Source organism: Balearica regulorum, chromosome 12 (genome assembly GCF_011004875.1).
Source record: "Balearica regulorum gibbericeps isolate bBalReg1 chromosome 12, bBalReg1.pri, whole genome shotgun sequence".
In the NCBI taxonomy this organism is placed as follows: Eukaryota; Metazoa; Chordata; class Aves; order Gruiformes; family Gruidae; genus Balearica; species Balearica regulorum.
This window is the reverse complement of record NC_046195.1, coordinates 4,399,252-4,426,883: the sequence shown is the minus strand read 5'-3', so window position 1 is coordinate 4,426,883 and position 27,632 is coordinate 4,399,252. Positions and strand designations below refer to the sequence as shown.

Sequence of the window (27,632 nt, the reverse complement as noted above, 5' to 3'; positions counted from 1 at the left end):
TGACCCAATAGCAAACCAACTAACCCTGCAATAATTTCCTATAGGAATCTTAACACACCATACATGCAAAGCAGGTTCAAATCTAAAGCATAAAGGCACTGCATGTTCATATCATAAAATGGCACAAAGCAGGTGGTGGACTGCATGGTGACAGCCCTATTTACTGTGAATTAACTTCTTCATATAGACAAACCCTATAAAGATTGTCAATAAAGGTTAAAGAAAAAATTCTTTATCCCACTGGGAAATCACACAAATATTTTGTATGGGTGTATACAGTACTATTTAAAGAGTAACTCATTCAGATCACTCATTCCACTCTTGTGTGTTAGTGTTTTGAATGCATAAACTTGCTTTATGATGCCTGGTCCTGAGTCCACTGGCATATAAAATACATCAATAGAAACAATTCCAGAAAATGTACCTAAATTGTCTAGTGACCAAAGAAACGCTTCTACTTAAGTCAACACTGCAAAGCCAATATAGTAACAGAAAAACAAACTGTTCTATTCTGTGTCACACATCAACAGAAGTACTCAGTTGCAACTGCAGAATCTGTGACTGAGAGCAGAAACAGCATACTGTATATTGATTTTCACAAAGCTAATTAAGGTTGCTGTGCCAGCAGTTAGCCTGGTTTGGAAATTTAAACTAGGCAACTTTGGTGTGAAAACCACCAATGGAAAATAAGATTGAGTAGTTAAGATACTTCTTAAAACAACAGTTTAAAAAAAAATACAAGCAAGTAAATTCATCTCTGCAAATGCATTTCATAGCAAGTTAGATAATTCAATCATTCTTGTTACATGGACATTGATCTGTGGGTCATTAAAGAAACAGAATGTTTTTTCCAAGCATCAATAAAAGTAGTGAGAGACTTTCAGTAAAATAACTTATGTGATTAGTTCTGATTATCATGCCTTCATGCAACTTGACACTCAGAAATCAAGTACTATTTTCCAATTTCATACTGTAACTACGAAGCTGTTAAACGTTACATAACGTACCACTATAAATGTCACTCACCGTCTGTGCATCAGAAAAACTTGGAGCAAGCTTCGGCTGAAGTATTTTCTCTTGAGTTCCTTCTACCAGTTGATGACTGCTGTTGCTACCCCAAACATACACTTCGCAGGTCTCAGAAACGATGGGAGCATCACCTGTTTGAATGCTGTCAGGGCTGGCACACGTTCTAGAATAGTCTGATGCCATTCGACAAACCTATTAAAATGAGACATTTATTGCACAGTAGCACTTTAATTCATTTCCATATAGTCACAATGTTTAATGCAACTTTAATTTCCCCTCAATATGATTCTCTGTCTAAAACACAAATCATCCGTCACCATATCATTAGCTCACCTGAATTACTTTGTTTCTCTACATCTTAGTTTTTCAGCCTTTTTTGCCTTCCTTTTCTACTCCACAATAACTCCGTGAAGACTGGACCATACCCACATGCACATACCAATTAGGCACGTGAGGGGGAAGTAAACTACAATTACCTTAAAGTCAAGGTTCATTTCAAGACATACCTCTTCAAATAAACACAGAGCTGCCTCGTAAAGAGAACATAAGCCATCAGACGTTCTAGTTGGCTCTCTCCATTGACTTCGATCAGCAGATGATCCCTACAATTTTTAAATGCTGTTATTATGAGAAAAATACTTCCATAGAGCAACAGTGTATCTGTACAAAATACATTAGGGATTTGTTCTTATGGTTATGCAAAATTTAAAGCTCTTTCTATAGGCATAAGTAAATTACCTTTCTCCCCTGACTTGTGATATCTGCATACACTTTAGGATAACAAAAATGTGACAAGTGCTAGTTAAACATTCTTATTTATTGATTTTTGTGAAAGTATCTGGGTTTAGAGTTAATTTCTCCTAATACTGCTTTGTTCCTGAAGTTAGAGCATAAAGCCAAAAGTTAACACAGTGCTTGCTTTGCTGTTTCATCTCCTTTACCTATGAGGAAATGTGTGGGCAGGGAGGAAGAGAGAGACAGTGGTAACAAAGGAAAAACTTTTTAAAAAAAATTTCACCCCCCAAAAAAATCTTTTTAACATATTAAGCATACTATTCAGCAAACTGGCATTCAGCATTGAGAAACTATTTACAGTTAAGAATGCCACTACATTCGCAATGTAGAAAAATCAAAGCTGGTATACCTACCAAAGATCGTCTCATCTGTGTTAATATGCTCATAAAGCAATCAAAGCTGATCATCCCTTCTGGACTCTGCAGCAACCTGGTTTTCTCCATGGTGTTTACTACAGCTGAAGCACCTAAAGCCATTTCTATCCATTCAAGAAGATATCGCAAGGAACCTCGTTGGGCAGCCAAACCAAGAAGCAATTCAGAAGCTAATCTACGACCTAAAGTGTCTGCCCCAGAGTTTGGAATTGTTACTCCTTTAAGAAATGTTGTTACTTGTGACAAACAGTCCAACCCCATTGGTGGAATCTTGCTTTCATTTGCTAAAGATAAAGGTGGTAAAGAGCTCACGACTTCTATTGCAGTATGGATAACATCATTGCAAAGACTGAGGCCAGGTCCTGATGCAGGCATCATCCAACTTTGTCTTAGCAGTGCAAATAGCAAGCTTAATCCAGTCCGAACTCCCATTTCTATGAGTGCATCTGTACTTGATCTAGGACGTTCGCTGACAGAATGCACATCTGTTGATCCAGAACTGCTTTCTGGTGAATGCTGCTGTTGTTTCACCTTACCCTTATCATGATATTTATTAGAAAGTGCATAGAAGACACGCTGCAACACAAGGAGACGTTTTCGAAGTGCTCCAGCAAATGGAGAGTCTGAGCATACCATCTTTGCCAGTGCCAGCTGGCTGCTAAGAAGGGCATCCAAGTAGTGGTCCTGTTCATCACTAGATAGAGATTCCCGCTCAAAATCTGGTAACTGAGGTCCTTTGAGGCACAGAACCTGCTGGGGCAATGGCACGACTTCTTTATTGCTGACTAACTTAGTGTATAAGATAGAAACTCCCTCCCTTGTTGCAATAGATTCACTGTCTTCTGTGATCCAGGAGCTGTTTAGATGTTCAAGCCATTTCAGCTTCACAGGTGGGACCATAGCTGCCATATTGGTTTACTCCTTTGCCATTAGTCCTGAAAAGGAAAAAAAACCTGTAAATAGGTGTGCAATATTATCTACTGAACTTACTACTCACAGCAGGACAAATCCTGGTAATCCTTTACGAATGCAAGTAGCAAAAAATTAATCTCCAAGAATTACCAAAATTCCACTACTTTACCCATATAAGTGCTGCAATCTGGAATTCAGGTCAAAACCTAAAAGAATAGTTTAGAAGTAGTATAAAAAAAGATGTTTTGCAGATTAATTTTTATCTTAATTAAAAAAAAAAAAAAGTACGTGTATATGTGCAACTTCCTTAACATGATGTAAGAATTTTAGTGTAAGCCTGCATTCTGTAAATCCACATGCACAAAAATTCACAGAAAGCATATTTAATTCTGCTATCTTTTGGTGAAAATACACTTTTAATATTCTCTAGAAGAAATAATATTCTTTTTACAGACTGCAAAACAGAGGACAAAGACTTCAAAAAATGAACAAGATCACACACAACTGTGTACAAGTAAATTATTTTACAACAAATGAGACTACCATTTCAGGCCATAACTAAGGACTCAACCTGTCAAACACATTTTTAAGTCCTGCTGTCACAAACCACCCTTTCCGCTTTCTAAGGCAAGCTAGAGATCTCTTTACAATTCGTGTCAGAATGTTAAACGGAAACCAGGACAGATGGCTTGACTGCTAGAGTGGCACATTATGTAGATCCTATTCATTCAGTGAATAGGCTCTTCAGAGCCAAATACACAGCTACTCTAAGTAAATTTACAGTATCAAAAATTATGTATTATATTAATGTATTCTATAACGTATGACTTAGAAAATATTCAAAGCTTTTAGGATGGATTTTTAAGGAAGGAAACACTAACAATATGGAAGTAAAGAGAAAATTTAATAACGCAACAACATTGGTTTACCAGGAAACTTCTAATTGGTTGCCAAACCGGTTTGACAGCTTACAACATTCTTTCAAAGCAAAGATATCAATTAGTTTAAAAGATCTTTTTTTCCTGACAATTTTCGGAAAAAACCCCCAACACATTATGAATCATGATGCTTTTACGTGGCTCAATGAAACATTATGATGAAATTGCTACAAAATTCCTGAGAATCCTACAGATAAAATGGGATTCCTTGCCACATACCACAAAGCTTTTTTTGGCTAGCACTAGCCCCTGGAACACATCTCTTTTCTGACTTTTGCACTGCCTGAACTCAAGTCAGCTTATTTAGCTGAACAGAAAGATCCCTCTTTCCCCTGAGAGACACAGTAGGGTCTCAGTTCTACACAGGTGGTCGAAAACCTCAGTTACAACATCCATTAAGCCATTTATAACTTAAGTGAAAAGTAGTTTCAAGGTTTGCAATTAATTAGATGGGATGGCATTTTTTGTTCACTGTTATAAAATTCAAAATCTAAAAGAAATCAACAGATGGAAAAGTTACACTTAAATTACAGAATATCAGACCTTTTAGAAATTTAATCTGAGTTCATCAACTTTCAAACTGAACATGGCAACAAGTCCTCTTTGATCACTTTCTGAAGGGACAACATAGCGTTGGAAAAGCAGATTGTTTTCTCAACATAGTCCTTCTTTTGGGACGACATACCAAAGGTGTATAGCACGGACAGTATGGCAAATGTGCATATGGCCTTGTAGTTCCCCAATGCTCAGTCACAGCAAACCTCAACCATACTACTCAAAATGAAAGCGTAAGTCATTTACAAAAAAAAAAAAAAAAAAAAAAAAAAAAATCATCAGAAGAGTATCTTGTATATTCAAAAGCATATACAATTATTTAGGCAAATGATGCTGTAATAAACTACTTCCAGAATTTAGGTGGTGTAAATTTATAGAAGAATTGTATGTTAGGAAGACAAAATACGGAGGTAAAACGGGGAGAAAATCAAGTTAGTTTTTAGTTAAGTTTTGAGAGATCTTCTCTTATCTTGAAACCAAGAATGTAATAATTTGGTTAATGAGTTGGTAAAACAATGACAACACAAAGTGCAGAGGCACCTCTATCACTGTAGAGGAGTACGTCACATGGGAAGAACCATATGTAGGTGAGAAGTAGCAAGATTCATAGCTTGAAATTTAATAGTAAAACACGCAAGCTTACACAATTATAGAATAAAAAGTTCTCCCGTACGTAGTGAATCTATTATTTAGAGATTCAAAAGTAGAAGAATCTAGTGAATCACAGCAGGACCATGAGCCACCATGAAAGAAAAAGCAATCCTGAGTAGTGTTAACAAGCATTTCCAGAATGGTTAGGGAAGGGAAGCATTTTTGCACAGTTTTATAAAATGCTAATCAATTGGATTAGCCAGCTGGATTTCTGTCACCTACGTCCTGAATTCATTAAAGATTAACACTGGATCATGCAGAGAAAAAGATTATTCTTCTGATCTACCCTAATAGACTATCTAGCCTGAAGGTAAGACTAGGAGTGTGACTTTTCAACACAGCAAATCAAAATAAATACACAATAAAAATGAAATAAAATTATATCTGGTCTATAAATATAGCATAGAAATAAGGGCGTAGAGTGGCTAAACAAGCAAAAGGAGAATATTGGCATAAGAACAAATGGGTATGAAACAATCGCAAATTAATTTAAACTGAAAACTCGTAAGTTTGTTCCCAGTTAAATTCTGCAATGAGTTTCTAACAAAAATAGCAACCCTTTTTGGAGTATAATGAATTCTGATAGTGTCATGTTGTCATTCTATTAGGGAAACATTTACTTCAGGCTAACAAAAAGATCTTCCCCAAAGAGATTTCTATCACAAAAAGAAATCCTAAGTAACCTGCAGCAAGGACACAAAGTGAAGTTTGTTCCAATTTTGCGGTATTTACAGTAATAAAGTAAATGAATTGTTTTTTAAATTTATTTAAAAAGTGCCTTTCTTAGTGACTGCTCTCTCAGATGTATGGGGGAAGACTGTGCCATATAAATGCAGCAGTGGATGGCGTTTCTTCTTTGTCATGACACACATCTCACCATAACTCACTTCTTCCAAGTACTATAGAATTGTATTTTAATGTTAGTAACCACAGTTCTAGCTTACCTGGTTATTATTTAAAAGTACACACGATCAGCACTTATTTAACAGACAAGGAAAATCAAGATTTAGCTCCGAAGAACTAAAAAGTTGCAGAATTGATAGGCATGCGATATTACAATGATTTATGTCTGCATTGAATTATACAATGGGTGACCCTGCTCTCACGTTCTGGTATTTTATAAGGATAAAGGAGGTTAACCTAATAGGGTAGCTTTTCTGACAAAAATGTACACTGCTGAACAGTTCACATCTCTCATATAACAACAAGAAATTCCACAGACCAAAAATCAAAGAAATACAACTGACAGTACTCTCCCAAGAGGAAAGCAATGACTAGAACTCCTATACTATACGTATTTTTTACAGCTCAGAAATGGAAGATGTTAGTATTCTTCAAACAACGGTTCTAACCCAACCCATTAACGTATGCCACTGATACCCAAAGGCAAGCTGCTGCAGAGACCAGTGTTTGCATGGTCTGGAAGTGTTTATGAGACTACGTTGAGATACAAGCAAAGCTTGTATTAGGATAGGTTCTTAGCAGGGCTTATTAGCCCAAGCACAGCACCATGTTGATACCATCATCCTGTTTACCTGATCCAAGCAAGTTCACATATTTTGCTACAGCACAGAATCATAGAATATCCTGAGTTGGAAGGGACCCATAAGGATCAAGTCTAACTCCTGACTCCACACAGGACCAGCCGAATCAGAGCATATGACAGAGCATTATCCAGATGCTTCTTGAACTCAGTCAAGCTTGGTGCTGTGACCACTTCCCTGGGGAGCCTGTTCCAGTGCCTGACCACCCTCTTGGTGAAGAACCTTTTCCTGATGTCCAACCTAAACCTACCCTGTTGCAGTCTCATGCCGTTCCCTTGGGTTCTGTCACTCATCACCAGAGGGAGGAGATCAGCGCCTGCCCCTTCGCTCCCCCTCGTCAGGAACCTGTAGGCCGCGATGAGGTCTCCCCTCAGTCTCCTCTTCTCTAGGCTGAAAAAAACAAGGGACTTCAGCCTCTCCTCATACATCTTCCCCTCTAGACCCTTCACCATCTTTGTTGCCCTCCTTTGGACACTCTCCAATAGTTTTATGTCCTTTTTGTACTGTGGCATCCAAAACTGCACACAGTACTCAAGGTGAGGCTGCACCAGTGCAGTGTAGAGTGGGACAATCAGTTCCCTAGACCGACTAGCAGTGCCGTGCTTGATGCACCCCAGCATACTGTTGGCCTTCCTGGCAGCCTGGGCACACTGCTGACTCATGTTCAACTTCCTGTCGACCAAGACCCCCATGTGTCAATAAACTCTTCAGTCCATTTCTTCTCATTTTTTCCTTTCATCTTGGAATTTCAGGCTGTTCTGTCAACACTTAAGACTAAAAAAAACAAATGCAATATGGTTTTGGAATAAGTATCTTTTGGGATTTCCAGCCATTTAAAAATGAAGCGAGGGCTTCATTGCCAAATCCTATTCATAGTTCTGGATCAGAAGTAAAATCATTGATAACATGGCAAAAAAAACCCTAAATCCAAAGAAAACAAACCACTGAGCTTGAAAAACTTCTCACATACAAGAATGCAGACTGATCACAACTAGTTGAGCCCAGGGTTCTTCTAAGTCTAAGCCTGGTAAAATTTTTAAAAATTAATAAATAAGAAGAACACTCTGCTCCCAAAGAGACACTTCAGTTATTAACTGTAATGCTGGTAGCATTTAGAACTCCAGTTTCTTCAGGAGTCTTGACGTTAATTGTAAATTTTATCAAGCTATCTTTTAGCTTAATATGTAAGGAGGCTTTTTCAAAGCCAAAGAGTGTTTTCAAACTGCTCTTTTTATAACAAGTGTTGTTTAAAGTAATCCACAAATGCTCTACTTCTTATTGTACAAAACAGATTTGTTTGACTCCTGTTTTATAATAATTAACCATGGGTTACATAGGTTCTGAATGGTCAGTTTCTGTTCTTTGACCCTTCAAGTTCTAATGTATTACAATTTCATCAAAAAGTAATATAATATTCTGAAGGAGAGGTTTGTGTTGGTAGTTTGAGCCCTGTTTGATCTAATTTAAAACTCAGTCTCTGGGGGCTGGAAGGAATCTCTGTGCCATCTAGTGAGAGGATGTGCTTACTACACAGCTGTAATGCTTGTAGTGCAACGGACAACATATAATGCAACTTTGTTCTCTCTCAGACTTGACATTTCATACTTTAAAAGAAAAAAAAAATAATAAAAAAATCAGAACACTATATTACAGCTCTTCTGCCAATATACCTGCCAAAAAAGCACAATCTGTATTATTGAACACCTGCTTTTATTCCAGAGAAATTTTCTCTAAAATAGATTAGCACCTTCATCAAAAGCCTTACTTGAGCCTCAGTGAGCCTTGCCCAAATAACTTCAGTTGTATTACAGCAGACAAAATCCTTACACATCTATCACACAAAAACTGGAGCCACAACTGTTAACTACCATTCAGAGGCAGTGAGCATTCTTTGCATTTCATACTAGACACACCTTCTGTTTACTCATACTACAAAACACACCAACAGCTGAGCCTCCAAGTGACACAGATAGGTATTACTACATCCAGGACCTTGTTCATGAAGAAAAGGCAACATTTTCTCATTTATTAGGAAGAATGGATTTGCTAACTACCATCTGATCTGAACTGCAACTGTAAGGCCAATTAATGCAAACTTCCAAACTCTGGTCTTCAGTGACAAAGTTAGCACCTTCTCAAGAAGCAATACATGGGGATCTAGCTACACCAAGATGTTCCCTGAATAAAGACTCATTTGTTTGCTTTATGTTATGCTTACATCAGCAATTCTTCATTCAGAAATTTCAAGACTTGCTCATGTACCTCAAAGGTGCAAATACCGCTCCTCTTCCTGAAAACTGATACATTTTTTCTCTTCCCCTTGTATGCAGAGATTGAAGCTTGATCTGAACTCTTAGTAGTAACCTACTCTCCTACCGCCACTTGCAAAAGAAATATGTCGGTCCATCTTAAAAGTAACATTCAGTTTGATGTGACAAGTAGTCTTTAACCAGACACACTGATGGCAACAAGCTGATTTGATATAATCCTGAAAATACTCTCTGAATACAAATGTAAATTATCTCTTTGTGTGGGGTACAAGCCCAGCAACTACGTATCACTGTAGCTAATGAGAAACAAGGTAACAGTGGCTAGCACAATTTATAGGTAGGGTTCATTTCCTCCAGCTCATTGGCTAAGGACCACAAATATAAAGTTTCTAATTGCTCTGGAACATGGGTAAGGACATCTCATCTTCAAGTGCAAAAAGAAAATACATTTGACTTCGAAAGACCATGTGAACATACGCGCTGCTGTTTTACTACATCTAACCACTACAAGGGTCAGCCAACAATGTGGAAGGTACCAACTCTGCAATGTGGGCCAACTTTCTAAACAAGCTGATCATATGGCCAAGCACCAGACTAAGCACAAAGAGAGAAGGTAGAAACCTGTGACAAGAAGTGGAGAAAGGAAGCAGCAGCAGCACAAACCTAAACCAGTCTAAATGTATAGCAACAGCTTTATAAAAGTATTCCATCACTGGAGCACTTAAAACACTTTGAATTCAAGGTTCTGAATTCAAAGTTCCCGGGGGGGTGAGGGGGGAGAACCCAAAGATTTTTTTTAAATTGCAACTATTGTTCCTCCTTAGAAACAGCCCTATCACATTTTGTATGTGTTTATATTTTCATAGACTGGGACTCCACTTAAGAGAAAATATTCTTTTCAGCAATCTGAAAATAACTTATTCTACCGTCAAATCACTAGTCAACATTTTACGTGTAGTAAAACTCCAAATCTTCCAAGTGAACAGCTCTCAGTGGTTCAAAAAAAAGCTAGGATTTAACCGAGATGACGCCTTGAAGATTACCCATTGCATAATTTCTAGATATGTAACAAAGTTTTAAAATCAGAATTATTACAGAAAGTTTTGATATTTTACTTTATATAAAAATGTATCAGTCCAGCACCAGGCGCAGAAAAATCTATTCACATTAACCAGACATGAACCACAAACGCCTAGCTCTCCTTCCCTTACTCCTGGTTTTCTCCTCCTCCTCGGGGAGGGGGGGAAGAAGTAGTAAATAGCAAGAATTTGCGACACAACTCACTTGTCATATCTTTTAGAACCACAGTTCCTGTTGGGCAACCGGCCATTTTGGGAGGGCACACATATTTTACTGCTGCTGATCAGTAAGTCAACTAAAATGGACTTAGAACTCATAGCTGAACAAGGGTTACAAGACAGTCTTACCAAATTTAACATCTATTTAAAAATCTCACTCTAGGGAACAGTTAGCACAAAATGAAAATATCAAACCCTAAAAAAGAAGTTCTATGTATCCTGGATGTGGATTTTTTTTTTTTTTTTTTTTTCCCCAAAATAGCAGTGACAGCAACTTGCAGAAGAAGAAATCTGAAGTTAACTTCAGAGCTTGGTTGCTAACTCAGAATTCCAAGTTCTTTGTTATAAAGTTAGAAACCAATCTGGAAAACCTCTGCCTAGGAGTTGACTCTGAGAAAAAAAAATAATTCAGGAACACATTTAAGTGGAACCACTACTCAAGTGCAGCCAATGAAACTTCGTTACGCCACGAGCAAACAAGAAGCAGGAAAGAAAGTGAAGCGAAGATACAAGCATGAGACTACCTTCAGCAAAACCCAGGGCAAGGTCAAAGGTCAAATGCATTCCTTACAAATGTTATTTGGACAAAAGAATTTGGGTATTTCTTACCCAACTTAATGGCTGCCAAGAAAGCTGTTTTCATTAACAAGTGCTAGGAGGAAGATTCAGAAACCTACCAATACTACTGGCAGTTCCAAAAAGAAAACTGCTGCCTAATTGAAGATGAAGGAAAAAGCATTTGTCCACCACCTTGTTAGAAACTACTGTTAAAGCTGAGGGGAAAATGATGCTTAATAGCTCTGTGAGCCACAGACAGTGCTGCAGACTTTACAACTGAACTGAAGAAAAGGCTTAGATTCATCGAATACTCCACTGGAATATTTGCAAGCTGTAGAACAAAGCTGTTAGTCACCCTTCGCTTCAACTGGGACACTAACTGATGTTTTTCTTCCTCTTACATCACATGGAAGAGAATGAGAAGAAAAGAAGTTTAAAGTGAAACCTATGAAAACAAGAGGAATATAATCAAAGTGGGTTTTTTTCTGAGCTAAGAGGACAGTAGATTAGTTAAATAACAAAAGAAAATATGCTTGAGCTCTCTCTTAATGTTGTAAGAAACATGGAATTTACCTGCAGCATAGACAAAGGTTCTTTTTCTTTTTATGGGTCCACCTTTTAAAACGTACCCAAAGATGAACCTACATCTTCCAAAGCTATATCTCACCGCGTAATGAATGATCATCCCCCTATGTTTCAGAGTCTGTGTTTTCAAGCACAAAAGTACAAACCAGCTACCTCATCTGGTCTGTTCATGGTTTTCCCCATTATGTAAACAAACTAACACCAAATATACAAATTACCTCATGCTATTATCACTCAAATTCTAAGCTCAGGATGAAGTTGTCACATCTTGCAATAATTAGTAAGCATGAAAAGAAGATAATAGGCTGCATTTCAAATTCAACTAAACCAACTTACAAGCAATTCTAAGCATTATGAAATTACAGTAATTAAATGGTTGACACACACTTCCACATGGCCAAGAACTCAGAAAGAAGGAAAGTTTACAATATATTTAATTTCCCCTTTTTCCATGTATTTCTCTTCATCTATTTACTTACATGATGATTTTAAAGAGGTTTTGGTTTAGACAGTGTTAGCTGCATCTAGGAAAAAACCGAACACAAAACCAAGAGCCTGCAAGTGTTTGTCAGCAAGACAGAGTAAATGCTAATAATAATTAATATATTTAAGATCTTCCCTTTTGAATTAAAATACAGAGAAAAAGAGGAAAGTAACCATAATTCAGGGACAGACTGCAGCCTTTAGTGGCCTAGCAAATATTTTTAAAGAATTTAAAATATTCAGTGTTATTAAAGAGTTTTGTTTTCTTAAATAGGAATTAATTCAGCCTGAAACCACCAACTACTCATTTAAAATACTTATTTTTGAGATGTAAGCTTGTCTAAAATAACTAATAAATGACATGTATTAAAATGCGAAAGGCCTGTTGCAAGTAATCATTAAGTACAACAGACTATTGAACAAAGGAGCTTTCAAATAAGACTAAGTTTATATCAGTAATGAAATAGGCCAAACAGCACATGCTTTTACTGAGGAAAACTGCGTATTTTCTAAGGAAGTAAGAACTACCCACATAACTTAAGTAAGAATAAAATAAGAGACTGGAGATGCATATAACTAAATTTACAAGTTATTTCCATGAAACGGAAATAAATTATGAAGTGATAAACTATAAATACTGCTCCTTTCTTATCTCTATCACCACAGCAATTTAAACACTCAGAAACTGAAAGAGGAATTTGATCTTGCAATTAATCCCAGCTGGTTTATTTTATATATACAATACCAAGCCACTAACTGCATGGATGCATGAGTAATACCTTGATGTAGAACTGACTAGGAGATATAACAAAATAAGTATTCTACTAAAAATGTTTCAGTATTTTTTCCGTATTTATAGTATATACCATAAATATTTCAGTATTCCATGAATATGTGTCTGAAGCACTACTAACTTCTGTATAACATTTATTTTCAAAAGTGGAATAATTCTTTTGAAACGTCACAGTTAACAACAAAGTGAAATTGTAGAGAAAATTAGGTAAAATGTATTTTTGTGTTTAGATAATGTGCCATACAAAAGGTAAAATGGGATTGGAAAGTAACAGTAAGTTTTCCAGCCACTTACCACCACCTCCTAAACTATCTATGGAAAATGTAGATTTTTCTAGAAGGGGAACTAAATAAATGCTAAAGAGTTCTGATAAATCCGCTTGGTTGGCTCAGATATGAAGACTGTCACATCTCTAAGAACGAATTTTTTTTCAGATTTTTACTACAGCTTCTGGAAACCATGAAGTTTTTAGGTCTTCTCACTTTGAGGTACATGGGACAGCTTTGATCAAACGGAAGTGTAAGAACAATTCACTACAGGGGAAAAAAACATTACAAAACAGTTTAATAGGAGTTCTCAACTTCAACACAGTCATAGGACTTCGGAATTTGGAAAGTGCAGCAAATATTCCTATATTGGGGGGGGAGCATGGAATAATAACAGCAATTAAGAAAAGACTTTAGTATGGGGTTGAAGGTCAAAGCTTATAAGGTTATAAAGGTCCTTTTTCTGAGCTTAGCAGGAAAGATTGGCCCTGTACAGAATGTATACACAACTTCCCAGAAAGAATTTCCATAGTCCTCCCTTTCCATGTCAGCTTGGAAATTATGGGAGATACTTGAATTTGTCATCCAAGAACTTCCTGCCCACAGCTGACAAATTTGTCCTAATATAAGTAAACAGAAAGCTCCCTTATAGGGTTTAGATTTAGAAAAAAAAAACCCAAACCAAAACCTACACACCACTGAGAAGGTGCTGCGAACAGATCTAAGAGAAAGATTGCTGTGATAAATTAAAGAAAAGTGGAGACAGAAAGAAGCTACATAAAGTGATTACAGCACACACTGTAGCTCCTTTTTGAGGGAGGAACAGGAAGATAAGGAACAGCTCCATGCAACTCCAAAGACATAACTCTAAATTCCTGCAAGAAGAGATTTAAGTATGAGAGTCAAAGCAAGAAAATGTAGAGGGTTTTTTTGTTTTGTTTAAAAGAAGGTTGTACAAAAGATCATTAAAAGGTGGAAGATCGGAATATTATCTTACTATTTTAAAAAGTAGAGAGTGTAACAGTACAGTTGCCCCAAAAAAGGTGTTTTGTTTTTCAAGTCCTTAGCAGATACATTCAGCTTACCAACAGACAGAAACCACCTAAATGTGTGGGAGGAGCTGACTTTAGGGGGCTTTTTTCCTTTTTTTTTTTTTTTTTTTAATAAAGCAGCATGATCTCCAACACAGTGGTTCCACCTCATTACCAAATGCAAGTAATCATTGGTATTCCATCAAGAATTTCAATAATAATAAAAGCCCACAGACAAGAGGGAAGAAGATATAACGACTGCCCAGACTGCTAAAAGGAAAAATCGAACAATCAACTCAGAAATGTAGCTAAAACTTCAAATACAGTGATTTCCCATTGCCTGTTATACCTGAATCGTCCTGCTTAATTGTTATTTTACAAATTTGTGCTTTTCTCTCTGTGTACAAGGTCCAAATAAGTAAACATTGTAATAGAGGAATAAAAAGCAAAACTGATCTTACATAAAGTGTGGTCAAATGGACACAGTACACAAAGCGAATATATTTTAACCTAGTCTTTATGCACCACTTTTTACAGTCCATGGAGGTTTTCAAGCTTAGAAAAATCATTCTTCAACTAACACCATTATAAGTTTCAAAGTTTTCTATGGCTCATGATAGTCTATTCCTCTGCTATGTTTCTCTTAAATAGTAATAATACTTCCTGGTAAGCATACTTGATCACATTTTTGCAGTCTGCTACTCAAACGGCAGGGCACAAATCTTCTGTTTACTTTTTGTTGCTGTTGTAGTTTCAAAAGAAAACTAGATTTTTAAGAGATTTTGCAAATATTTCTTTACGACAATCAAAAATACAGGAAACATTGTATCTTGTACAAGGTCCATCTCTTTAACACAAGTATCTCATGACAAGCTAAACAACTGAGGAAGGATGACTATTAGGTCATCATCACAAACTCCTACAATTATAAACATATACAAAACACAAAAGCCTCTTGCTTGAAGACCTGGAAAACACTGTCATATTCTTCTGCTCAAAAAAGCATGGCATGTCAGCCACAGAAATAAGAGGAGAGAATCATGTGTTGTAGGAAGCAATAGGAGGACTCAATGGGAAGTTGCTACAATGTTTCTGGAGACAAAAACCATAGATATTACCACTTGTAATTATAAAAAGATTTCAGCAACACTTAGATTAGTAGAAGAACGAAATTTAACATACTATCCACATTCTACTTCAGCTAATTTTATTCCTCCCTACAGTGTCAACTGAATAAGATGTAGGATGATTCACTCCCTGTATAAACAATGTATTAGGCATAAAGCAATTAAAACCAGCTTCAACAGTCTCCCTCAAAAGCTAGAAGATATGTCGGAAGAGCTAGAAAATTACTTCAGTACTTATAAAGGGTTAAGTTATAATATCCTGTAGCAAAACCACGATTAATTTCTGGAAAGTGAAAATATATATTAGAAAGGAAATGAAAAAAACATTTAAGTATGATTCAGAAGCTTCTCAACTCTGGAAACATGAAGACAGCACCACTTGATGAACCACAAACTGAGAATCAATATGCATAAAATGAGATACAATATCTTCATTATTTAAGAAAAATGTATTTTCTTCATCTGTGACTAGCACACACTGAAGATATTAACAAGGTCAGAATTTAATGAAGCTACTATTACCACATTTTTCTATAACTTAGTTTGACTACAGCAGAAATCAAACACAGACAAAACCAATTATTCTGACAGAACCTAAGTGGTCAGACTCTTACAACTGCTACAAAAGCAGTTGAAAGCTTTATTTTCTGCAAAGCTCTTGAAAAACTGCACGTATAAAGCTGCAAACATTACAAGTTTTCTCAGAGGAAAAATAAACCTCAAAAGCTCTCTCTCTCTCCTCTCTGCAATTAGCAATTTCAGCAAACTTTGTAAGATGCTGACTACATTTAATTTTATTTTATGGGAACCTAATTACAAAAGCTTGTAACACAAGAACCTGAAGTCTGTACAGTCAAATCAAAGGCAGGAAACACCAAAACTAAAGAACGCGCAAAGAACTGCTTGTGAAACTCACACGCCTGAATTCTATTTACTGCCTCACAGTAATGTTATACCACCTTTCCCCAATGAATAGGTAAAGATATTTTCTAAACAGAATGCAAGAAAAGAAAATCTTTAACAAACAAGCAAAGCAAATAAGCAGATTTGTGTATTTCTATAGGACAGAGTTCTTCAGTGTGTGTTCACTGACAATGATCTTTCTCAAGTTCACAGCAGTTTCATTTACTATTTTCAACATGAGTGGTCCTAGAGTAAACTGTGCTAGAAGTACTTTAAGCATGATGTCACCTGGGTTATTTCTGAAAAGGATTAGAAACTTTAATATTTAAACAGATGGGAGCCAGGGTGCACTACAGGTCTTAATATTGCTAAGCGTAGTTAAATGTCTGCAACAGTGAGAAATAATTTCTGTGGATGGGCCAGAAAAATCAAGCTTTTTGTGGCTTACACAAAACTCAGGAAAGATTTCACAATCAGAATAATCAGTTAATTCTACTAGCTCATTAAGGATATCATTCAATTCATTCACTGCAAGTGAGACTGACTATTCAAAAACTTCTTTTTTCTGGGATGTTATTTTACATGGGTTCTTAAGAAGGCAGAAGTTCTGTATACATAGCTGATCATGGGTCTGGAACAGTTTATTTATTTGAAATATGACTGAAAACCTGACGCAGTATGTTTCTATTTCCTGCCTCACTTTGATGGTAAGACCAGAAACCCATTATGCCAGTGGAATCTCCTCAAAGTTGCAACACTGTAGTATTGTAGTATAAGCACTTAGAACCCTTATAAATTATTTTGTTAATTCATGTAAATGTAACATTCTTACCAGTAAATCAAAGTCTTTATTCTGTATCTAAGTCTACTAAATTACAATCTCAATATTCTGTCCAATTCCTAATACAACTATGACACATAAAAAAATGTGGTTATTCCTCCTCAGCACTATCAACTGAAACCAGACTCACACTTTCCACAGAAGCACTGCATACCTCTAATCATCCATACCATATTCCTTTGCCTTTTTCCTCGTTCATTTATTGCTATATGATCATCTATATTGCTACGACATACCTCTAGCATCAGTATATGCATCTGTATGTTCATCTGTATGATTCCAGAACTGAACATGGAATTCAAGATGCAGATGTACCTTGAATTTGTTCAACAGAAGGACTGTTTTCTGGTTTTGCTGCATTCCAGTCCTAATAGTTCCTAACATTCTGTAAAACAACATATCACCTAAACGTTTTACGATTCCAGTCCTTCATCATTCTCACAAAGGGGGCACAAAGTCCCAGTAAGAATCATGCTTCACACGCTACCAACTGTCAGAATGCAGCAATTTTTGCAATCCTTACTAACGTTTTACATATCAAAATAAGCCATGGTCTCCTACGAATCTGGAACAGCAAGACAACAAGCAAAAGTAACTAAACCAGAAAAAGCAAGGAAGAACAGCAACTACAGAAGATTGCTCTTCACTCATAAGAAAAACATTACAACGAAATACACACGATCATTAATTGATTTATGTGAACGTCTGTCTCTATTGGTCACAATGTCCACTATCTTCCCTCCTTGCATTAGCCTTCTGTTCAGCACATGGAAACCAAATTACTGATATCCTAATACAGATTAATTCTGCAGCCAACTATCAACTTTTCTTTCCAAACATTAAATTCCACCTAGCTTCATAATATCCATCAGGTAAGCCATGCTGAGGTTCTACTGATATTCTTCCAAATTTAGTCTTCCTCCATGATTTTAGGTTCCCTTAGGATTATTTACTTATTATCAGGTCTACTATTGAAACTAATATAACCTTATGCCTTCAGCTGGTCCTAACTGGTCACTCTCAAAATCTTCTGGGAGACAGACGAGGTTAACTTTAAATTGATAAGAAATTGAATCTATTTGCTCTTTTGTCCTTATGTTTATAAAGAAAATGATACAAAAACCTAATCATGGTTTGTGAATGTAAATCCTCACAACCTTGGGTGCTGTACAAAACCTACTCAAGCAGAAGAGACATAAAAGTTTATTACTATTCAGCAGAGAAACTTACAAAACTCTATTTAATCCATTACTTGTTCAAATGCATAAAGACAAAATAAAACAAAAGCTGAGAATGTAGAAGACAGTCCACGTACATAATTATCAAAAGCAGTTAGTAAAAAGGGGAGCTGAGAAGCAGACATCCCCATGCATCAAGTACATTCCAAAAATTTGAGGGAAGAAAGGTGCCTGATCTTGCACCCGGAAAGGGCTGAAAACCCTAGTGAGGTTTTACCACTACCACTCTCCCCAAAGGTGTGATGATTTGTACCGCTACTAACTTGTACTACTACTAACCATGTAGTCATAGTAATTCCAACCACCACAAGACACGGGAACAGACATTTTCTTGTAAAAACTAGAAAAATTATTAAGATGTATGTACTAGCAATCATGATTTTAAAATGAGAAAGTCAGCCACGGATAGGAGACTGCAAAATCTGCGTATGTATATATATTCAAAATTTAACCAGATCAGTGATCTCATTTAACTTTTAAGTTAGCTCTGATGTAAGCAGAGAGGCAGACTGTAGCCATTCTATATACAGGAAGGGGACACAGAAGAAAAGATGGAGAGAGACTTTCCATCAGGGCCTGTAATGACAGGACCATAGTTTTAAACTGAGAAACAGTAGGTTTAGATTGGATATTAAGAAAAAATTTTTATTGTGAGGGTGGTGAGGCACTGGAACAGGTTGCCAGAGAAGCTGTGGATGCCCCGTCATTGGAAGTGTTTGAGATCAAATGGACGGGGCTTTGAGCTACCTGGCCTACTGAAAGGTGTCCCTGCCCATGGCAGGGGGGGTTAGGTTAGATGATCTTTAAAGCTCCCTTTCAACCCAAACCATGTGATGACTCTATGACTGTATGACCTCCAGAGGTGACTTACAACCTAATTATGTGATGGTCCTCTTAGCAAGCTTTTGAATCACTTCTCTCTCTGGAATACAGTGAATAAGGTGTAGGTAATTCTACTTTAAAATACAATTGAGCTCACTGTTGCTTTAATATGCATTTTCTTATTTCAGAGAGTAAAAAAAAAAGTACTCAAAAGTTAGACTGCAACTTAAATGCAAAATAAGCAAAGTATACACTTTGTGTTAACATTACCATTTCTTGACTCCCATTGTAACTAATTGAAAATGAAACTTTTGTGGTATGAATTTGTGCATTTGCAAGGAAATGTTTGAGGATTAAATTACTGTCTTAGGCAGTGCTGACAGCAAAGAAAATGTTATTACCAGTAAGGAGGAATCAAACTGTAGGTTCTTCTTTAAACAGTAAATTAATTCCAGCTCCCAGCAGAGAACATGATTGCTTGAGCCACCTGAACATACTCCCAACCAGCTTGATGACATCAGGTCAATCACAACAGGCAGTAAAGGCCAGAGAATATACCTGGCCAGTTCCCAGGCCACAATTGCACTTCTTGTTGACTGGCAAATGCCATAGCCACTGGGTCCCAGGGTATTTTTTTTTTTTTTTTTAAATCTTCACAAATTATACGGGTTACTGCGAAGTTACTATGATGCACAGTAAGCAGCTGCAGCACACTGCCAGTTACTTCAGCAGCCCTAGGAAAGTAGAGCTTCATTTTCTAAGGGCTACTTTAGATGTTTTTAAAGAGAAAACACCTACTAGATTTCAACGTTCCATATAACTGCCAACCACTACAGGGAGACAGGAAAAAAAAGAAAACCTGCCAGCAATTTCAGAGTTTGAGTACTCCAATCATGAGAAAGAAACATAACCAATACAGTACTTGCCACTCACTAAGATGACTTTGACACCAGGAAGTCAAATGAGCCATAGACAAATGCACCCTACACTTCACTAAAACATACTAGTGTAAGATAAAAATCTTACAAGTTATATAACCAGAGGAAGATCAAGCATCTGTACGGTATCTGAATGAAGACTGTTATATTGAAAGGATAATGACTTCGTAACAACCTATGACCGGAACTCAAATGCCTGCTCCACCAAGTCTTCCTGAAATACGTATAATTTTTGTCTCCTTTACTTATTTCTAAAATGGGAATAAAAGTGTTTCACTACCCCATGATAATTATGAGAATAATTACATTAAAAACGGGAAGACTGGAATACTAAAAGTGAGTCTTAAACAAAAGTATTTAAATGTATATACTTCTAATTTTACTACCAAAAGAGAAAGACTAATTTCACATGTAGTTTTTCCCATCTGTAAAATGGTCCCTTTCCAGTCATCACTGATACTTTAAACCACAGAGAGCACCCCTGCACTGTTTTCTTCAAAAAAGCAAGATTATGGCTATCTGAAATTGGCAAATTAAAGACAAAAAACGACCAAGATTTTTAGTTAGGCCACTTAAATCCTTTCATAATCAACTAACATCCATTTAATTCAGTTCTGAAATAACAGAAGAAAAAGCTTTCAATGATAAACTATCTTTCAGTTCAAGGATTAAATGAATAAAAAATGCTGTGTTATATTCTTACTATGCCAAGCAGTCCTTCAGCAAAAATAAGTCAAAGACTTTATATCCCTGTTATTCTTAATTAACAATTAGGTATCAATACCTCCTTTAAACAGCTTGCAGAAAAAAATTTCAACACCCCCCCCCGCCTTCAACTTATATACTTCCAGCCACAAAAACATGGTTATGCTTAGTGTTAAGACAATGAACAAAACATACACAGTACACTTAAATAAGAACATAAGAGCAGAGAGGAAAGCCACAAACATATGTGGGTTTGTTTATACTCTCAGACAAGGAGCCCTAAAATGTTTCATTCTGAGACACAACTACTGTGTATAAAGCCACCTAACTAATTCCTTCTAAGTACAAGGATACAGGAGACTGGCAATGCCCTCCTTCCGTCCTGTACCACGTTAACATTGTACAGCTTTTAATCTTTCATACAAAATTAATAGATTCCACTTAGAATATTAGGAAGTAGTAGCAGGCTGACCAGGTATATAATCTACCTTTCCAGATTAAATGTCTGTTGTATTTTTGCCCATAACTATGTGAGACTCAATCTTGACATCCAAGTCATCCGCAGTCCCACATCCCTGTGCAATGGAGATGATGTGGTTTATAAGGAGCCTCTAACAAGGAGCGCTAAATTCAGTATGTGTAAATTTATAGCTTTGAGCTTTCGTTATGAAGTAACAGCACACAACACTTTGCTAAACTAAAAATCTGATCAAGCTCATGACACAATACGTACACATGTATATATACGTGTACATATATGTAATATGTATTCATGTATATAGAGCACATGGTCCCAGCTACAGCAAATTAAACAGTCCATGAAGCAACAATCAGCTTGGATGTGACGTGAAGAACACGTCTTAAATAACAGAAGGTGAAGATGTTTCATCAACTGCAAATAAACCTCTCCTATGTACACTGTGAAAGGGAGACAGCATAACAATAGGGTTCTGTCCCTAAAAGACATGAAAAGCAGCTTGCATACAGTAACTTCTAAAAGAAATTAACTGTATGTAGTTAAAAAACCCAACCACCTGCTAGAACATCACTTTAGAATGCAGAATAATTAATTTCTAAGTAAAAGTATACATTTAAGGTTTCAGTACTGCAAGTAAGAGCCAGCAAATAAGCCACGGGAGAAGGATGCAATTCAGATGACAGATCTGGAGATACATGGAACAACCTACAGTCATACAACAATACGCACAGTTGATAAAGGCCAACATGACAAATTTCAGACAGAATTTTGCGGCACCAGCCAGATCCACCTAGAATGCGTATAGCCAGAGATGCATTTAACACTTCAGCAAAGAATGCACGGCCACACTACGACCGTATTCATAAGGCTCAAGGGGAAAAGCACAGGCTCCGAGGATCTCAGCTGAAGCAAAACGCAGATTTTGTACAGCTTACACCGCTTTGAAGAGGCACGAAAAGCCACCTCCTACTCTCCCTGCAACGGAAGAAGAGCTGCTGGACGCCCGTCTTTCTCTCGCCCTCAGCAACAGGGCACTGACATCTGACCGGCCCCACCTGCCTCCTCCTTTTCTCCATCCCCGCCTGCACCTTCCCCCGTTCCCAGACGCCCGTGGCTAGAGAGCTGCGGCCTCGCCTCCCAGCCTCCTCGTGTCCGTCCCCCCCCAACCCGTCGGTAGCACAGGGGGTGCAGCCGCCCCTGCATGACAAGGCGGGGGGCCGTGCCGGGGTGCAGCGGGGCTGCAGCCGCCTGCCCGCGGCCGCCCCCCGCGAGGTGGCGGTTGGTTTAGGAGGGGAGCGGCGCTGAGGAGAACCCCCTCCCCCGCCCGCGCCGGGCTCGCTCAGGCCTCCCACCCTTGTCCCCACCGGGGTCCGGGCTCGTCAGCCCCCCGCAGCCGAGCGCTCACCAGGCAGCGGGAGGGGAGGCGGCGGACCTTAGTCCGGGTCTTCCGCGAGGCTGGGGCAAGCGGCAAGTCCCCGCCGGGAGCCGCGTCCTTTCCTGCGGCGGCGGCGGCGGCTTGTCAAAGAGAAAACATGACGCGGGCGGGGAGGGGGAGGGAGGCGGCGAGATCTCGCGGGGCTACCGCGCGGGTCTCGCGAGGCGACGACCGCTCCCCGCCTCCGCACGCAGGGCCGCGAGCCGCCGCCGGCCGCGGGAAAACCGAGCGCGTGGCCGCGCGCTACGCGCCTCCTCTGCGCGTGCTGGCCTGCAGGCGGCTCGACGCGGGGCGCGCAGTGGCGCGGGCGGTGCAGCCACCGCGGCGCGGCCGCCACCCGGGGAGGCTGCGGTACTGGCCCCGGGGCGCGGCCGACAGCCTAGCTCCGCGGGGGAAGAGGGCACAGCCGGGGCCTCCGGCCGGGCAGGAAGGCTGCCCCGGGCGAGGGGCGGCCGCAGACTGTCCTCTCCCTGGCTAGGCAAGTTGCAGAGCAACCCGCGAAGAGAGGGACTGTGGGCAGGGAAAAGGAGCACACCACCGCGCCCCAGTGAGGCCTGCAGCAGCCGAGGCAGAGGGACAGGGCAGCACCATTGGCTGCCTGGCACGCCTGTGGTTGCAGGTGCGTGTGCAGCACCAAGGCAGCAGGGCTGTGCGTCAGGCACCTGTTGCTGAGCCTGCAGGAGCTTGGTGAAGCCAAGAGGCTCTTGACAGGGCCCTGAAGGGCTCTGGAGCAAAAGCCATGGAGAAACAGAGAAACCGAGAAACAAACCAGCAGTAGACAAAGAGAGACCAAAACCCATTGCACAGAGCAGGGCTGGAGCAGGGACAGCACGTGCAGCAGGGATGGCATTTCCTCACTTCCACTGGGAGTGAAAACATTACCAAAATGGTTGTTTATTTGTTTTCTTAAGGTGTGAGGAATAGTAGACAACTGGTCTTGCATAAAAGCAATCTCAAAAACATCTAATTTAGACGAGGATACTGATCCAATAGATGTATGAGAAAGTAAGTGAAGGGAAGAGAAGTGGATGCTGTATGCAGGGATAGAAAGTGTGCAGGAAAGGCAAAACAGGTCACACCAGTGGATAAGTGGGAGTGTATTAAAAAAGAAAGCTTTGGCTTAAAATGATCAGGATAACAATAAAATGAACAACATAACAACAAGTAAGAGTGTCACTGGGGATTGAAATTCTGGGTCTAAGATAGGAAAAGTATACTTTCAAGACTGAATTACAGGCTAAGATGGTGGCAGCAACAATGACATGCTAAGTAAGATCACTGAGGCCACACTGGCAAGAAACAAAACAACGAGAAATTTCAGTTATACCCACATCGACTGCTTATGGTCCATACAATGGTAGGGATATCATGACTGAATTAGTATACATTGTTAATGACTTTCATCAAATAAAGAGGAAAAATGACAAGAGAAGCAAGAGAAAAACGTCTGTGCAAGGGGCAATTGCTACATGAGCCTAAGGTAGGAATATAATGGAAGTTTACCAAAGACTGGTGACATGAAATAGGCAAATAGGGAACAACCGTTTACTGTCTCTTCCAATAGAAGAGCAAGAGGATAACAAGTGGAATTAGATGTCAACTAGAACAAGCAAAAGAGCAATTATTTCTTCATACACACATAATTAAGCTGTAGAACACCTTGCTGTAGGACACTATGTAGCAAAAGTTTACCTGTACTCAAAAAGGGACTGGAGAAAGACAAGAAAGAAAAAAAAATGTATCACAGATTACCGAAGACATCTCCTCTCGTTGAAGAATACCCTGACCCGCATCTTCCCTAGGCATCTGCCGATGGCTGTCGTCAGACACAGAGTACCAACGGACCAGTGTTCACATTCTTACGTCCCTGTCCTACAGCCCATCTTTACTGCATCTCACCTCAGTATAAGCCCCCCTTGTAGCCCAAAGCACTTATCCTTCATAGTTTATCCTGAGGTATAAAGTGGTTCAGGGATTTACTAAGGGTAGAGCTTAGCTCCCTGGAGAGGCTGTTACACTTCACAAGTTCCAACCAAAATAAGATCAAATGCCACTGGCAGCCTTGGAGGCAGATCCCAGCTATTCAGGACTCTCTATTCTGTCCCCCTAAAAAGCTACTCAGGGATTCGTAACTCTTTGCAGCAGAATAAAACCCAAATGCCTTGCTTTGAAAACAGTCTTTGACCCAACCAAGCTAAAACACACAGATCAAAAAAAGGTCTCTGTTAGCAATTTACTCATGTAGTATCCACACAAAACAATCATCAAGACAACCCATTTTTGTTAAAGAAGTCTTAAGGTTTTTAGTTTTGTACCTCTATAGCTGCACTGGTTAATCTTTTGTCTAAAGCCATAGTCAAACTGTGCTGTGAATCAGCAATTTCTTGGTTGATGAGACCACTTGTGCAAACAAACATCATCAAAAATGGTGTAAATTATAAAAACATTTTAAAGCACTCTAAGTATTTAAAATATGCTAGCTAAAGGATGCTGTGTAAGAAATAAAAATTTCAACAGATGTATCAAAATACATTCAATTCAAAGGTCTCCAGCAGATCTGCCATTCCACAGAACAGAAAGCAGAATAAACAGACACACTAAGCAGTACTCTTCAACATGCTAACATGCCCCACACCCACATACTTATGTTAACCGCAACATGAAGGCAAACCTTATTGATGCAGGTTTTTATGGCTTGCAGGCTCCACCAGCAACCAAGTGCTGTACAATTCTCAAGGAATTCCTTTGGTTTGCAAACGTTTCATGTTTTTAAGTTACACACACTTAGATATTAAGTTCATAAAGCTGCAAGAGTTTCTTGTTTTGTTTGTCAAGTCTTGACACAGCCCATCAATCACCTTGCAATACTGAGAGTCTAGGACTTTCACCTTGCAATTTGGCTCTACGTGGGTGTATCTGTCTGTTTCCACAGATTGATCTCAGAATCTAAGTTACACTGGAGACAGTATGCAGCCACTCTCCAGACTAGGACTTGAGGTGCCAAGAACATAAGAAGAATCAAGGAAGCAAATTAATAGTAGTGTTCCAAATTAAAAAATCTTCCTATCATTTTAGAATATATATCTTTTTAAACATACACGATGACTATAATATAGAGTGTTATAATCAAAGTACCTAATTCTCTCAGACACCTTGAAAATCTTTGCCACGTACTTTCCGACCACTGATGTTGCAAAACAGCATGCTGCCAACTAAAGGTGGAGGTAAGAGAGGCAACAAAAAAAAGGAAAAATCCAGTTAGGCATACCCAACCTTCATAAGGTTTTCAGCTCACAGAGCGCTGCCAATGTCCCAAAGGACCATTGCAATTTATCTTTTTGAATTCTCATGTGAAGCTTGTTTATTAGGTAGCAACTGTTAATATTTGATGCTAATCTGCAATCTTTGATAAGTCTCGAACAACATCTAGAAGTCAAGTGACTTCCCCAGGTTCTCTGGGAGTCCAGGAGAGCTCTTTTAGACCTGGAGCCCCCCCACTCACTGGGGGCTACACTGCCTGCACTTAACAGCCGGCTGGCACTCAGGACCTCCCTGACTCAAAGAAAACACAGGATGGCAAGTGATGCAGCATGAGGAGGCCTATTCCATCTCCCTGTACTGAGCAGGCAAGTATTGTCAAAATTCCCGAGAACCTAAATGAAGCCAACAGCATCCTACTCTACAGCAGTACCAGTAGGTCTAAAAATAAGCATATAAATAAGGGGAACAAGATCTACATTTGCTCTGACATCGCCTATGGCTGTCACTAGAAATCAGCCGCTTCATTTGAGAGTCAAACTATCATTAAATGAAAGCATAGCACTTCCATCCTTTGGAAATTGCAGAGGCTCCTGAAACTCTTTTGGGCACCCTGAGGACACATCAGAGGAAAGATTAGCCCTCCAACCATCTGCAGCCACATATTAACAGGGTGAAAATAATGAAGGAAAAAAAAAATCTTGAGAAGAGTTTTATGGGAGAAACCCAGACACGGGCCAGGAAAACTTGAGTCACAGCTTCTCAGTGGGCAACACCATTCATCCTCTCCCCCTCCTTCACAGCAAGCATAACCAGAAGTCTTCAAAACCTACAGATTTCTGGAGTCCAGCAGGTGATGACCCTGACTGCAGTATATTCATGCTCAATTTCCATTTCCAAGACAGCCTCCATCTTAGCTTCAAAGCATAGAGGGAGGCCAGGAGAAAGCCCATACAGTGATCTATGTTTCAAGGGAAAGGAGGCTGTAGATACTACTGCCATTAGCTCAGTGCTCCCACCTCTTTTTTTTAAAGCAGAAATAATCCCTCCTGATGACTGCAGATCTCTCAAGTCCCACCCCCCCGGCTTTCCTGCTTCCCAGCTTCACTTGGACTAAGGCTGATTTCTTCTAGCCTTCAGCTCTACAAAAGACCTGTTTTACATCAATGATTTCACATTACTTTATATGAGTTGCTGCATTATTTATTACTTTTAAATGTATGGTTATATAATCCCATCAAATGTACTTTTAATCTTAGCAATGATGAGAAAGGTATGATAATGAAAGAACAATGCACACTTTAACATCAAGTCTTTCTTTTTCTAAACCTGTTAGTAATTATCCTTTATTTTTAGTAACCACATTTAACTCTTTATCCTTTTCTGATCCAGACATTATACGACCAATTCCACTGTCACTATTTTTGTAAGATCTTTTTTGTAATGCAGTGCCTGGGACAGGACCCAACACTCAGCATTATACTATGCTATTTGTCTAGGGCTTGTTCTTAACCACTTCTCCACAACGCAGGATAATTTTGGATCATTACAGAAAATTTGATTTATATATATGAAATATCTCAGTTAACCATGTTTTTCATTTATTAGCATTTTTTCCTCCAGCAAACATTGCTAACATTGGCATGCCTTGCTGTTGTCATGGCAATGAAAAGAGTCTACATGTTTTTGGATGCAACTTAAATCATTTTATACAGAAATGGGACAACAATCAGAATAATGGACATTGGATGTTTCTGTGCCACCAGTTAATAAATGGTCAATGGGGAAAAACAGAAAGAGCCCAA

At 38.8% G+C, this 27,632-nt stretch overlaps 1 protein-coding gene across 13 annotated transcripts in view; it reads right to left on the bottom strand.

Moving 5' to 3' along the window:
- Window positions 1-22,679, bottom strand: part of HERC1 (HECT and RLD domain containing E3 ubiquitin protein ligase family member 1) — a 103,944-nt gene extending 81,265 nt beyond the window's left edge. For all 13 annotated transcript variants that reach the window (XR_012837499.1, XM_075764898.1, XM_075764899.1 and 10 more), the window contains exons 1-4: window positions 22,540-22,679; window positions 2,178-3,133; window positions 1,536-1,631; window positions 1,027-1,221 (exon numbers count right to left, since the gene is read on the bottom strand). Coding sequence is in view for 12 of the 13 variants with exons in the window: in XM_075764898.1 (XP_075621013.1) it covers window positions 1,027-1,221; window positions 1,536-1,631; window positions 2,178-3,107 (1,221 nt within the window). In the remaining variant the exon portion in view is untranslated. The remainder of the gene's footprint in view (window positions 1-1,026; window positions 1,222-1,535; window positions 1,632-2,177; window positions 3,134-22,539) is intronic.
- Between the last annotated feature and the right edge of the window lie 4,953 nt (window positions 22,680-27,632).